Genomic DNA, 13,243 nt, shown 5'->3' on the forward strand with positions numbered 1-13,243 from the left:
ACTCAGTTAGTTGTAACTTTATTACCCATGCTCCCCCTTGTGAGGCAATTTTCCTTATTGGAAGTAAAGCAACCCCAACCAAAGCATTTAAAAATGATCCTTTTCCTGTTTTTATTAGGCTGTATCAAAGAAATGACTATTTGAAGCACAACCAAGGGGAGGGAATTGGCTTTTTATTGCTCAGTTCATGTTGTGGCTTCAGGAATGGAGAAAGACTCCCCAAGGAAATGCTGTCTCTCAAAACAAGCTCACAGGGTGATCAACAAGAGAGGTCTTTGGGAGAGATGGAAAATAGAGAAAATTATTAAAATATAATTAAGTAGGCAAAGTGGATGCAAAATGAGATGTGAAAAGTAAGCTGTTCAGGACAGAAATGTCATGTCTTGAAATTTATTTTCATAAGTAGTCTCCGCAATATACATTGTCCAAATGGGGCTACATAAATCTTTCCAACCAACGGAGCAGCTGTTGATCTTTAAAATCAAAAACCAAAAGACAAAAATGAGTGTATGAATGCTGCCTGTGAATCTGAATTTACGCTCTGGCACTTCAAAACAAACGTCAACCAGGCTCAGTGCCATGCAGAGTACAATTCTCACCAACAGAGATTATATCCACTCATCTGAGCTGAACACATATTCAGGTAAACAAACAAACTAAAACATACAGTTCCAAGCGGATATCATGTCACAGAACCATTTCAAGTCTGTTCATAAACTACAGACACCTCTATCCCAAGTTCCATCTCAGAAAGCTCGTGTGTTGGACTATTTGCTTCTTCTTTAGTTTGATTCTTACGGTGACCCTTTGTCTAAAGCTGTTCCTCTAACAGATACCATACTATTAAAAAAAATGGCACTTTAATTTTAATTGTATTTTTTAATTCCTTATAGGTAACATATTTCTCTTCATTTACAGAAAAAAACAGATGTGAGGAATAATGAATTTTGCTGAATTTATAGAAAAGGGTTGTTTAAATAATCTCATGTATGTATACACATATACACACACTACAACTCAATAATGTTTTTCTTTTTTTCCGAAATTGATTATTTCACTTCTGATTTTAGTAAGAAGGGAAGCCAGAAACAGAAAACCTACTAGAAACCATTCCAATAATACCAGACACATCTAATAACTTTTGTATTTTGCATAATAAAAAGGAGAAAAACAAAGATGCAGAGCCCCCAGCATGAAGTAGATGAATATATAAATTTAAAGGATTCATAATGCTATAACTCTTTAATCCAGAGAACAGAGCCAAAGGAGTAATTTATTAATTTAGAGGATCAATTTTTAAATGCTTTCTAGATTGATTTACTTAAATTGTCATGTAAACTCAATTTCCAAAGCAGCTGAAACAAATATTACCAAACAATACAATTTGCAATAAAAAATAGACAGCAGCATTCTACTCAATACTCATTGAAAATAATTAAGTCCACAATACTGTAAATCAGTGAAGTTGAAATGTCTTCTGCAATTGTTTTCAGCAATGCTGAAAAATACATATTTCATTTTTCTCATTGAAAATAATTAAGTCCACAATACTGTAAATCAGTGAAGTTGAAATGTCTCCTGCAATTGTTTGCAGCAATGCTAAAAAATACATATTTCATTTTTCCTTAAGTACACAAGCTATTTTCATCCATAAGATAGATCCACATTGTTCAAAATAAAAGTCCAAGTTAGAATATCCTCAGAAGAAAACATGCCCAGAAAAACTTTCTTTTAAGAGAAAAATGTTCAAGTCTAAGAAAAGTTCACTGAAAATATGATAGGGTTTTCATAGGCTTTTTTAGATCCAATAAAGATAGTGGCTACAGATTCGTCCTCATGTATTTGTTTAGCAAAAATATATTAAGGACCTAACACGTGAACAGGGTTACAGTCATGTCAGGTAAGCATGCGGTAGGATGAGCAATAAATAAATACAAAGGAACAAGAAACAGAAAAAAGCAAAAAAAATAGACAGTAAACCAGAGGACAATGAGTGGAAAGTAAAGCAATTAAAGGCTAAATGACAGTGTGGATTTCTATCACAACAACATCAGAACCTCAGTGACCTCTGATAGCAACTCATCCTAAAGGGCTTGTCCAGGACCTAAACACTTCCAAAGACCTCTGAACAATGCGGTTCTTCAACAGCAAAGGAAACGGGAAGACTGAAGACAATAAGGACTCCAGTGATGCTGATCGGCCCCAATTTTAGAGTTGATTCTCTGATCCTCCCAAAAGTAAGGTAGAGCAGAAGCTTTCAGAAGGAAACACCCCTCACAGCCCCAGCTGAGTTTTATCTGCTAGCAAGTGACACCCTAACAAACAAGGTCATCTTGTCCTGAATATTGATCTAACAATTCACTCTGCATCCTCATTATCATCACCTTACCACTGCAAGGCTGCTTCCCTGAGCAGTGGCACAGCTCTGTGGCCTGAGGCGACCAAGGGGGAGCAGGCTTCTCTGCTTCTCTCAATACTAGAGCTCCAAAAGCAATTAAAGGACAGGATGGATGCTTGCAGACGCCCCCTTTCATCCTTGGGTGCAAGCAATTTAAAATACTGTCACAGATGCCTGGTGATAATACCCTAATATGATTATATTCTTTTTTCTTGTAGCATTTTAAGGGAAGCCATATTACGATGGAAAGTGTACTAAATTTAGAATTGGAATGACCCCATCTATTCTCAACTGTAAAATCAAGGCAAATCATTTAACCTGCCAAGGCCTCAGTTTCCTCATCTACAAACTGGGGATCATGGCAGACACCCCTCCCACAGTCCCTGCGATGATAAATGAGATTAATTTCTGAAACGCTTTATAGTTTCCAAAGCAATTTCCTAGACATACTCATGGAGAAGTCTCCCAGGGGCTAGCAAAGATAAAGGCAAATACAAATACATATTGGAACAATTCCCCACATTAATGGCTGTTTCAAATCCGTACTTTTGAAACCAGAGGGAAATACGAGATACATCTTATAAACTATTTAGGAAGGAAAATGTGCGCACCTCTTTCAGTCCTCCGTTAGCTTTTGTTTGTGAGCAGGTGGCCGTCCCAGGTCAAAAGCTATCCCGGCACCAAGATAATTTGCTAACACTCTGGGGCGAAGTGGGACAGCCTCCCAGCTCTACTAGGCGCCCTGAAGACTCTACAAAATATGCTAATTATTTTACAGGCTGCCATTCTCAGAGACACTAGTCAGCCTGCCAATTTGTCAGCAGATTGGTGCCTAATGAGCAGTTAATTGGCCCTTGGGAGAGCCAGGTAAAGTGAGTTTAAAGTTTCCTTCCAAAGATGTCTTTCATTTTTGTTCACCGCATCCATACATAAAACTGTCACTTTCATTTTCAACGGGCTACTTTGCAGTCACTGCAATCCTTTGAAACAAACAAAACAAAGATCAGGAAAGACTCTGGCTGCAACTGACATGCCCAGGCAGGAGGGGGTCAGGGGCACAGCGGAGAGGGGCACAAAAACCAGCACAGCCACAGGGATTTAAGACCGGACTGGATCACTCACCAGCTCTGTGCCCTGGGCAGTCAGTCCGCCTTGCCTCGAAGCTCCTGTGTTGGCAACTGCAAAATGAGATGATCTGTGCCCGCATCCCTGGCTGTCCTGAACTACAGGAATGAGTGTTTGTAACATGCTCGGAGAGGGAAGTAGCATCTACTAAGTGCTCAGTAATTGTTACTATTACTGAAATGACCAAAAGTACAGTAAACTTGGCAACAGCCAAGCCTACCAAGTATCTATTAGTAATTGTTTTTGTTCCTTGAGCTAAGATATTTGTAAGAAAAGAGCACCGGGTAGAACAGTGATTCCATTCTTTACTGTAGAGGGCAATCAGTGCCCTAACACCAGTTCTCTCTGAATTTCTTCTCTTCTTCCCTCTCCTCTTATTTATGTTTCTTCCGCTCCACCCTCAATCTCATACTTGTTCTTCCTCTCCCTGGAGTCTGAGCCACCTCCGACAGCTGGACCATGGAAGACATAGCCTTAGACTTGGACCTAACCCAGAGGCTCCTGAGATTCAATTCGAGTACTCCATCGGGTCAGAGGTTCAACTGCACATACAAGGATCCTTTTCCTGACTTCTCTGCCTTGCCAAAAAGTGGGTGACTCGCAGCCAGAAGGTCAATCCATGAGCAGAAGAAAAATTCCTGAAATTTTTCTCTAGAAATTCTGATTCCCTTTCCACTGCTACATCTGCTTGGAAAATGTAGCACAGGAATTTACCACAGAAAGGGTAGCAAACAAAAAAATGTTTTAATAACATTTCTACAAGTTGCTCAAGGCTTCTAAAGTTACAATTATGAGTTTGTGCGGTGTTAACAACTGTTTTTCATTTTGTTACTGGTTTAGAAGTTAAATAGGGATTGATAGAGTGAGCATATCTAATGCACAACCTAATAAAGATTTACGGCTCCAGACAAAGTCGACACTCCTTCACCCAGGGAACCGGGAGCATGGTGACCACGTGTTTAGATTTCATTACTCAGGAAAATTCAGAGTTGGTTCATAATCAGTCATGTCAGAAGTCTGAAAGTTGTACATCTTTGGGGTGTGAACTAGCACACTTGAAAAGCATCTGCCTGCAGGCTCCCATTCTCCTTGGTTGCAGGGTACAGGTGTGGTGAGGACCTAGGCTGGTCAGATGCTCCTGTCCTTCCTCTGAAGCCTTCCAAGGTCCTCGCTTACAGGTCCCACAAGAACCACTTCCCATGGAATAAACGATATGTTCCCATGGAACACCAAGATTTTCAGGAACAATTAGGGAAAGACTCCTAACAAAAGATTTAGTTTCTCCCAAGAGGGTAAGTGACTCCCCCTCCAATTTACCTGTTTTCTTTTTTGAATTGAACTATAGCTGATTTATAAATATCATGTTCGTTTCAGGCATACAGCACTGTGATTCCAATATATATATATATAATATATATGCATATAATATATATTATATAGTGTGTGTGTATATATATATATATATTCTTCTTCAGATTCTCTTCCCTTATAGGTTATTACAAAATATTGAGTATAGTTCCCTGTGCTATATAGTAGGTCCTTGTTGGTTATCTACTTTATATATAGTGGTGTGTATATGTTGTCATTGTTGTCGTTGTTTTAGAAAATATGTGCCTCCTTTAGATGTTTGGGGAGTTGCAGATATTGTCCAGTGCTGTCATTATTTAGAGCTGCTCTAGTCTTATGCCCACTTCCCACTTATCACTTACATTCATACTTAGCACGTCGGAAAAGTAGGGTCCCTCTGTGAATCAGCATTTATCATCTTGTTCTGAAATCACTGGCCTCCCTGCCTAGCTTTCCAGTTAGATACTGAACTTCCTTAAAGCAAAAGTCTTATTCTATCTAGAGATTTAATGCAGTGAGTAGCTGGAAAAAGAGGTCTAAATTTCTGTAACCAAAACCCAAAAAAAGCTATGTTCTAGGAAAGTTCAGCAGATATGGACTTTATCACCACGTGGCAGAACTGCCTGTCTAGCTCATGCACAGAAGACATGGTGCTGAACAAAAAGGAGTCAGGGCTCCTTAAGAAAGACGATGTCTTTGTGAGACTCTAGTCAATTTGTAGCTTCTGATCGGATGTCACTAACCAATGATGCCAATTAAGTCTTATCAACAAAGTTAAAACATTAACTCAAGATAGTCAACACAAGCACAATTCAGGGTCTTGCTTCAACTTCAGGAGATCTATATGTTTTAGGGTCATAATAAAAGGCACAGTAGGTAGAGTCCGTATCCATTACTGCACTGAAAATAGGACATGTCATTTATCAAACCCAATTTTTGGTTCAGGAGATTATGTACCACCAAAGGCAGGGAAACAAATAAAATCAGTTGATTTTCCAATTAATATCTAAATATATCTAAAAAGACAAAAACACATAGTAACAGAGAGAGAAAATTAACCTAGAGGAAGTGGGGATAGTACTTTTCAACAACTACAAGGATAGAAACGTATTAAGGGGGGGAAGTAGCAATATGAGTTCAAATCAAACAATAACCCTTCATCAAACATGACTGCAACCCACAGACACAGAAAACAAATTTATGGTCACCAAATGGGACAGGGGGGAGGGATCAATTAGGAATTTGGGATTAACGTATACACACGACTATATATAAAACAGATAACCAACAAGGACCTACTGCAGAGCACAGGCAACTGTTTTGTAGAGCACAGGGAACTGTTTTGTAGAGTACAGGGAACTATTTTGTAATAACCTGTAATGGAAAAGAATCTGAAAAAAATAGATATGTATGTATGTATAATTGAATCACTTTGCTGTACACCTGAAACTAACACAACATTGTAAATCAACCATACTTCAATTTAAAAAATAAATAACTGTACATGGCAAATTGTTTGCTAGGGATCTTGGTGTAGGGTCCTATTAGACCTCTTAGTTGATGCAGAAATCTCTAGCACCACAGTCTTTACTGTGATCCCCCTTCCCACGTGGGAGGACTCACTTCCTCACTAGGCAGCCAGTCTCAGATGTGGGCAGCTCTAATCATTAACTCTTCCTCAGACTGAGTCAAATCTACCTATGTGCTAGTAACTTACATATTTTGGTCTTTGCTCAGCACTCTGAAATTTAACCTTCATCATAACAGCTCTTTAAATATTATTTTTTAAGGTATTAAGTTTCTAAAGTTCATTTATCCCTTTCTTCATTATTCAGAGAATTAATTCACTCTAGATTTTATTCAAGATACTGTCACATATTTTACTACATTCCAAATGCCATGGTGCGTGATATCTAGGAGCTTCAATCAGTCAAAGAGCCAAGCCAAGTAGTCTAATCAACTTCCAGACACACCACTCAATAAGGGCTACGGGTAAAAGTGATTATCGGGCTTCCCTGGTGGCGCAGTGGTTACGAGTCCGCCTGCCGATGCAGGGGACACGGGTTCGTGCCCCGGTCCGGGAGGATCCCACATGCCGCAGAGCGGCTGCGCCCGTGAGCCATGGCCGCTGAGCCTGAGCGTCCGGAGCCTGTGCTCCGCAACGGGAGAGGCCACAACAGTGAGAGGCCGGTGTACCGCAAAAAAAAAAAAAAAAAGTGATTATTAATTACTCAACATCAACCCAGAATTCATTCTGTTTCAAAGGGCAGAGAGAGCTGATACAAAGTTGAGATGAGTTGATTCTGAAGGAGAATGAAAAGTTACCTCTCTTCTCTGTTTTAAATATGCAGAAAGATTCCTCAAATCTCTGAAAACACTGTCAGACCAAAAATGGTACTGAGAGCTTCACTAATGCTTTGGTTTGAGCCAAACAGTGGAAACACTATCATATATCTTCTGATTTTCATCAGAATGAATTTATTTCCTGGAGGCAAAAGATAAAGAGCGACATCCATCTAAGAATTACAGAGACCTTTGGAGAGATCTTCGGGGGAGCAGTCACACATCCAGTAAGTCAGGCCACATCTACTGGTTGCAGGACGAAGGGCATCTCCTAGGCTCCCCCTCCCCTCCCTACAGAAGCAGTCACAACCCATCTGCTAGAACACCATTGGATAAAACATATTTGTAAAGACTCTAGGCAAAAAATATGCCCAGTGGCCAGACTGACTCCGTTCCACTCTAGCTGACTACTTACAGAAGACTGATGATGTTACACTTTTACACTTGCATAAAATGATGATGCAAGCCCTCCGGCAAAAAGAGTATTCACTTTGGTAGAGCACAGTGGTTGAAAGGAACAGTCAACATGCTATATGGATCCTTATGGATCCTCAGGGCTTAGTCCCTCACTTCTTTTAAGTTTCAGTCTAAATGCCAATTTTTCCATAAGGCCCATAGTGACTACTCTAATTAAAATTGCCACACCCTTCTCTTCCCAACTCCCATCAGTCTTTTTTTTTTTTTTTAAGATTTCTTAGATGTGGACCATTTTTTTAAAGTCTTTATTGAACTTGTTACAATATTGCTTCTGTTTTTTATGTTTTAGCTTTTTTGGCCAGGAGGCATATGGGATCTTAGCTCCCCAACAAAGGATGAAACCGGCACCCCCTGCGTTGGAAGGCAAAGTCTTAACCACTAGACCACCAGGGAAGTCCCCCCATCAGTCAATTTGACAATTTTCTTTATGCAGAGACTTGGCCCCTTAGAACTTACCAGGTGGTTTACTAAATGACTGTGCCTGTGTGCACACGTGTTAACTGTTCCATTTCACCTCCCTCCCAACACACGTGGACACGTGCACACAGATGAAGGTAAGATTGACCAGGACAGGATCTTTATCTGTTGTTTACTGTTGTATTCCAAGAATCTAGGAGTTCCTGGCACATGGTAGGAAATAAGAAGTCAACATATACTGGTTGAATGAAAGAATGAATAAGTAACTCTGGGCTTAGACAGCCTTGGCCCCGAGTCCCAATTCCACCTGTGCTACCTGTAGGACCTTGGGAAAATGATCATCCCCTCTGCACCTCTGTTTCCTCATCAGTAAAATGGAGACATAGGAACACCTGCCCCATAGGATCAGGATTGTCATGCGAATTACATTGTAACAGGGAAGAACAAAATCTGACACCCTGTTGGATCTGTTTCTTTTACTTTAACCTTTGCTCTCTTGTTGCTTTTCGTTACTATAATCACTAAAAGGATGTTGTCTACAGCTATTGGCATACCTAATGGCCTCCCTCAGGGAACCCCACCCCTCTGCCTACATGTTAAACTAAAGTGCCTTTGTTCAGTTCACAGGGAAACAGTCTGCCCACCTGTGAATGGCCGCAAGAAAGAAGAAAGTAACACATCCGCTCCCTGAGGCTGGCCAAACCAGGAGATGTTTTGCAAGACTTACGGCCTTTTTATTTTACTTCCTCACCTCCTCCCCTTCTCTGTTCTATAAAAGAAACTAGCATCCAGACCCCAGAAGATGGTACTCTGGGACCCTAGTCTGCCATCTTCTTTGACGCCCGGCTTTCCGAATAAAGTTGCTATTCCTTGCCTCAATACCTCGTCTCCCGATTTACTGGCCTGTCGTGCAGCGAGCAGAGTGAGCTTGGACTCGGTAACAGCAAGAGTCAGTGTACATGAAGGGCTCAGGATCATGCCTGGACAAAGTAAGCATTCAATAAATGTTACTTGCCATCGTTATTATTCTTTCAAGATATGCTTCCCGAAGTGGTGATGGATTGGTGATGATTTATGCTCCCAGGCAACATATCTGAGAAGCACAGATCTGAGATGGTGAAAAGGGACTCAGGGCGTTGATAGAGCAGCAGAGCTACCAAGGTCAAGCCCCATCACAAGGCCTCAGCAGCTCCAATTCAACGACAGGCAAGATTTTACAAAGGAGCTGTTAACAGTGTAAGGACGACAGACTCAGCCCTGCTGGAGTAGAATAAACATAACAACGAAACCACTGAGTAAGTGAGGGTGAGGCTGGAAACCTTAAAAGGCAGGAAAAGCAGCTCCTCTCTCACTACTTGAACAGAGAGATTTGTTTATTTAGTTTAACTGGAGTCAAAGCTAATGGTTCTAATGGCTTTGAATCACCTTAGCTTATTCTCCAGATTTCTACACATGGGCTGTAACTTAAACTTTATGAAAGAAGACAAAGAGAAAAAATCAGCCCTCCACAATAAGAGTTTAGCGGAACATACTAATCACTTAGACATTCGCTTATATTTCTAGAAAGCTGAACATCAGCAGTGGTGTGGCAACTTTTTCCTGGAGCCAAATCCAAGTCTGCCTAAAGGCTGCGAACTAAATCATTAACCTGAACGTTCACTAAGTATTTAGGAAAACAAAACACTGGAAACACCCAATATTGATAAACACATAACTTTAATCTCAGGAGAAAAAGCAGAGATTGATTGAGTTAAGAGAGGAAGTGGGAATAACTAAGGAAGATAGAGATGAGGGTAAAGGGGCTAACAAAGGGATTGGGGCATCTACTGATTTCAGGGCAATAACAGTCTTAACTTCCCTATTTATTATAACATGTCTTCCCCAAGGCGAATCTCTGTTAAGTGGTCCATTAAGGCATTATAAGAGCAAACTAAAATGAAGGACTGCGTGCTCAAGGATAAGCATGACAAACAAAGCCAATAAAAAAAAAAAATTCTCTCCTCACTCTTTAGAAGAAAGACCTTAAGATCTGGGGACAACTGAGCAAGGTCACAGTAGCTAATTTGAAGCTGGAATCAAATTTCTAGACTCTCAGACCAATGCTTTGCATCCCATACCAGAACTGCCTCGAGCTTCTAACATGCATGTGATAAGTGGTTCAGATTCTGCTTTGCTGACAAGCTCCCAGGTGATACTGCTGCTGCGGGACCTGGAATGATGCAGAAGTAGGAAGCCTCTGTCCCGTTGCACCTGCTAAGGTAAGTCTTGGGAATATTTTTTTTTAATAAAAAAGATATTTTCCAGGAGCAGGAGAAAGTGAGATTACAGATGAAATACTGAAGTTTTGAAAGTTCTAATCATTCACAACAATATCTGTAAAATTTCAGGGCCATTTACATGGCGGTGTCAGCTCCACTAGTAAGTAAAATATACTGAAGTTACAGTTTTTTGAAGTATACACAAACACCAATGTTTTATAGTTGGGGGATCTCTCACTGAGCCATTCTGTGGATATGCATTTGTTGATAATTTGAAATATACCACACCTAAATTGCACTAAATCTATGAAACTCTCTTAATTCTCAGTCTGCTTTGATAATAGAAATACTATGTCTGGGGGTTGCTTTCACTTTCTTTGAAAGTTGACATTTTAGATAAGAAAGATTTAGATAAGGATTTGGTGTGGCACTAACACACCAAATTCCAAAAGGCTTATCTGCATAGATTTTACCATCCAATAGCACAATGTAATAAAGCGGACCATACCCAACTACATATATTATAACCATATAATACATTACATATATTATAATGACACATATTAGGAGAGGCCCAGTGTAACTGGGGGGAGAAAAGATTTTTGAAAAGCTCTTGTTATTCGATTTCTCTATTTTCCCCCACACCTATCACAGAGGAATGGCGATGCACTTGAAGACAGTTGATGAAGGCTGAACACAACGTGTCCCTCCAGCCCAAACTCAGTTACCTCCCAAAGCTTCCTTTTGGTCCCCTTGAATCAGCTGAGCCCAAGAGATTTTTCCTATAAAAAGTCCACAGTGTATCTAAATCAGATCCCAGTAAAATTTGGCTTCAGCTGAAGTGAAAATGCAGAGGTAGCATTTACGGATAACAGCTGGAGAACATTAGTTCTCTGACTCTCCTTTTCTCTCCCAAGGGTTGAAAACTCCACTGTTCAGACAGGAAGTAGTCATACACCGCACACTGTACAGTGCGAGAACGCTGGGATCTAAGAACAAGTTGCATAGGAATAGGAAGAGTGTGAGGGGTTTTGTTGAAGAACACAGAGCAGTGATCCTGTGTTCCTCTTGGGGTGTCCATTCCCCCCACCAGTGTTCAAATAGCATAATGTATGCACACCCAGAACTGACAAGCACACACTTCACTCCCCGAAAGCTTCTTTAGTAACTCAGAGTAAGGAGGCTTAATCTTTCATTTTTCCACAATTTTTTAAAACATTAACTTCAAGAAGTTTTGGGGAGTGGCCAAGATTCTCCAATAATCTTTTTTGGCATAATTTCACGGTTGCTCTCTAAAAAGACCACCTTTTAACTTTTTAAAAAAGAAATTGTCAGGAAAAAAAAATCTCTTTCACATTAACTGCCCAGAATAAGGAAATATATATACTTCATATATATATGTGGAATTCAAAACATGATGCTCTGGAAAAGAATGATTTAAACAAAAGGTTCTTGTGGATACGGTTTTTTAGGGTCGGTTTCTGCTGTAATTCCACAAAGCTGCTGAGAAGGAACACAGACGCAAACATGGGGAGAGGCATCCACATTCTGTGGCCACAGCTCAAAGTTTTGAAGAGGATGATAGGAGTTTCCCTAACACCACAGGCTGAAGAGCCATTCTGCATTCCTACCAGTCTTCAGGCGCTGGACCCCGTTTCTAACCGCCGGTCCTCTGGGGCCGGGCTGTAAAACCGACCCTGTCTCTTCCACTCCCCTCCAGCCAAGTTCACGAAAAGACAAACCTTCCTAACTACTGAACTGCGGGAAATGCCTTTGCCGTATGCATATGAGGGGCATGCAGTTAATCAACCGGGTTACAACACTACGGTTCTATGCAAAGGGCGGGGAGGGGCGAGGGAGAAGCCAACCCACATATCCATCATCCTTTTAGGAGTAGGTGGAGTTTAAAGTTTCCCCAACTTCCAAGTTCCCACTTGACAGGCAATATTTCTGTGCAGTTTCCAGCCCCACGTAACAGATGGTCCTCTGCCCGTCTCGAGCCCCGAGAGAGCACAGACAAAGCCCCCCGCCACTCCTCGCCTCCCACGGCCCCTAGGTGGTCAGTTTTACGAAGCTGTCAGTCAGCTCGGGGGCAGTGAGCAGAGAATGGAAACTTAACTTCTTCCAGAAGTTTTTCCTGCTCCAGGAGAGTCCCGAGGACTGGTGCACAAAGGCCTGGGAAATTTTTCACTGCGTTGTTTTTCAAAAACGTCTTCCGCCCTCTGCCAAACCATCATCCGAACCCCTAGATGCCCAGAGAAGGGAAACTGAGGCACATGGTTTCAGAAACAGACACAAATGCAATTCGAGCCGTCCCAAAGGCAACCTGGGAGGTTGCTTAGAGAGAAACCCCCGCGGTGGGAAAGCATCCTCGGGGCGCCGAAGTACTCAGAGCCAAAAGGGAAGGTGACGGCCCAGACAGGGTGCCAAATGGGGATGCGCCCCGGCAGCGTGCGAGAATCTTCCTTCCCGGACGGGAGGGCGAAGGGAAGGGAGGGGGCGCGACCGGGGAGCTGTGAGGACCGGCGGCGCACTCACCCTCACTGCCGTACTGCTTGCCATTGTTCGCGCCCATCCTGCCGCCGTCATGCCCGCCGTCTCCCTGGACACTCCATAGGTGGGGCGCACCGCCTGCGCGCTCCGCCAGAGGAAAGCCCGCCCGACGGGACCTTCAGCTGCGCATACCCCACGCTCCGGGGCCGATCTCCGGACGGGGGCGGCCCCCGCACTCCGGTGGGAGGGGGCGCTCCGTCCCCTCCTGGCACCCCCGACTGCGCCGGGTGGGGCCGGGGGCGGCCGCCGCCCTTAAAATCCGCGTTCGGGGCCGGCGGGCGCAGCGCCGCGGAGAGCCCGCGCCCCGGGGCCGCCCAGAGGCTCG

At 42.3% G+C, this 13,243-nt stretch overlaps 1 protein-coding gene across 1 annotated transcript in view; it reads right to left on the reverse strand.

Annotated features, from left to right (window-relative positions):
• The window catches only part of FBXL7 (F-box and leucine rich repeat protein 7), a gene marked incomplete at its 3' end in the record, with an annotated part of 435,130 nt that extends 422,109 nt beyond the window's left edge, over positions 1 to 13,021 (reverse strand). The window contains exon 1 of the mRNA XM_079703291.1: positions 12,904 to 13,021. Coding sequence (XP_079559417.1) covers positions 12,904 to 12,940 — 37 coding nt within the window. The 5' untranslated portion in view covers positions 12,941 to 13,021. The remainder of the gene's footprint in view (positions 1 to 12,903) is intronic.
• Between the last annotated feature and the right edge of the window lie 222 nt (positions 13,022 to 13,243).

The sequence above is a fragment of the Hyperoodon ampullatus genome (assembly GCF_949752795.1).
Source record: "Hyperoodon ampullatus genome assembly, chromosome: 4".
In the NCBI taxonomy this organism is placed as follows: domain Eukaryota; kingdom Metazoa; phylum Chordata; class Mammalia; order Artiodactyla; family Ziphiidae; genus Hyperoodon; species Hyperoodon ampullatus.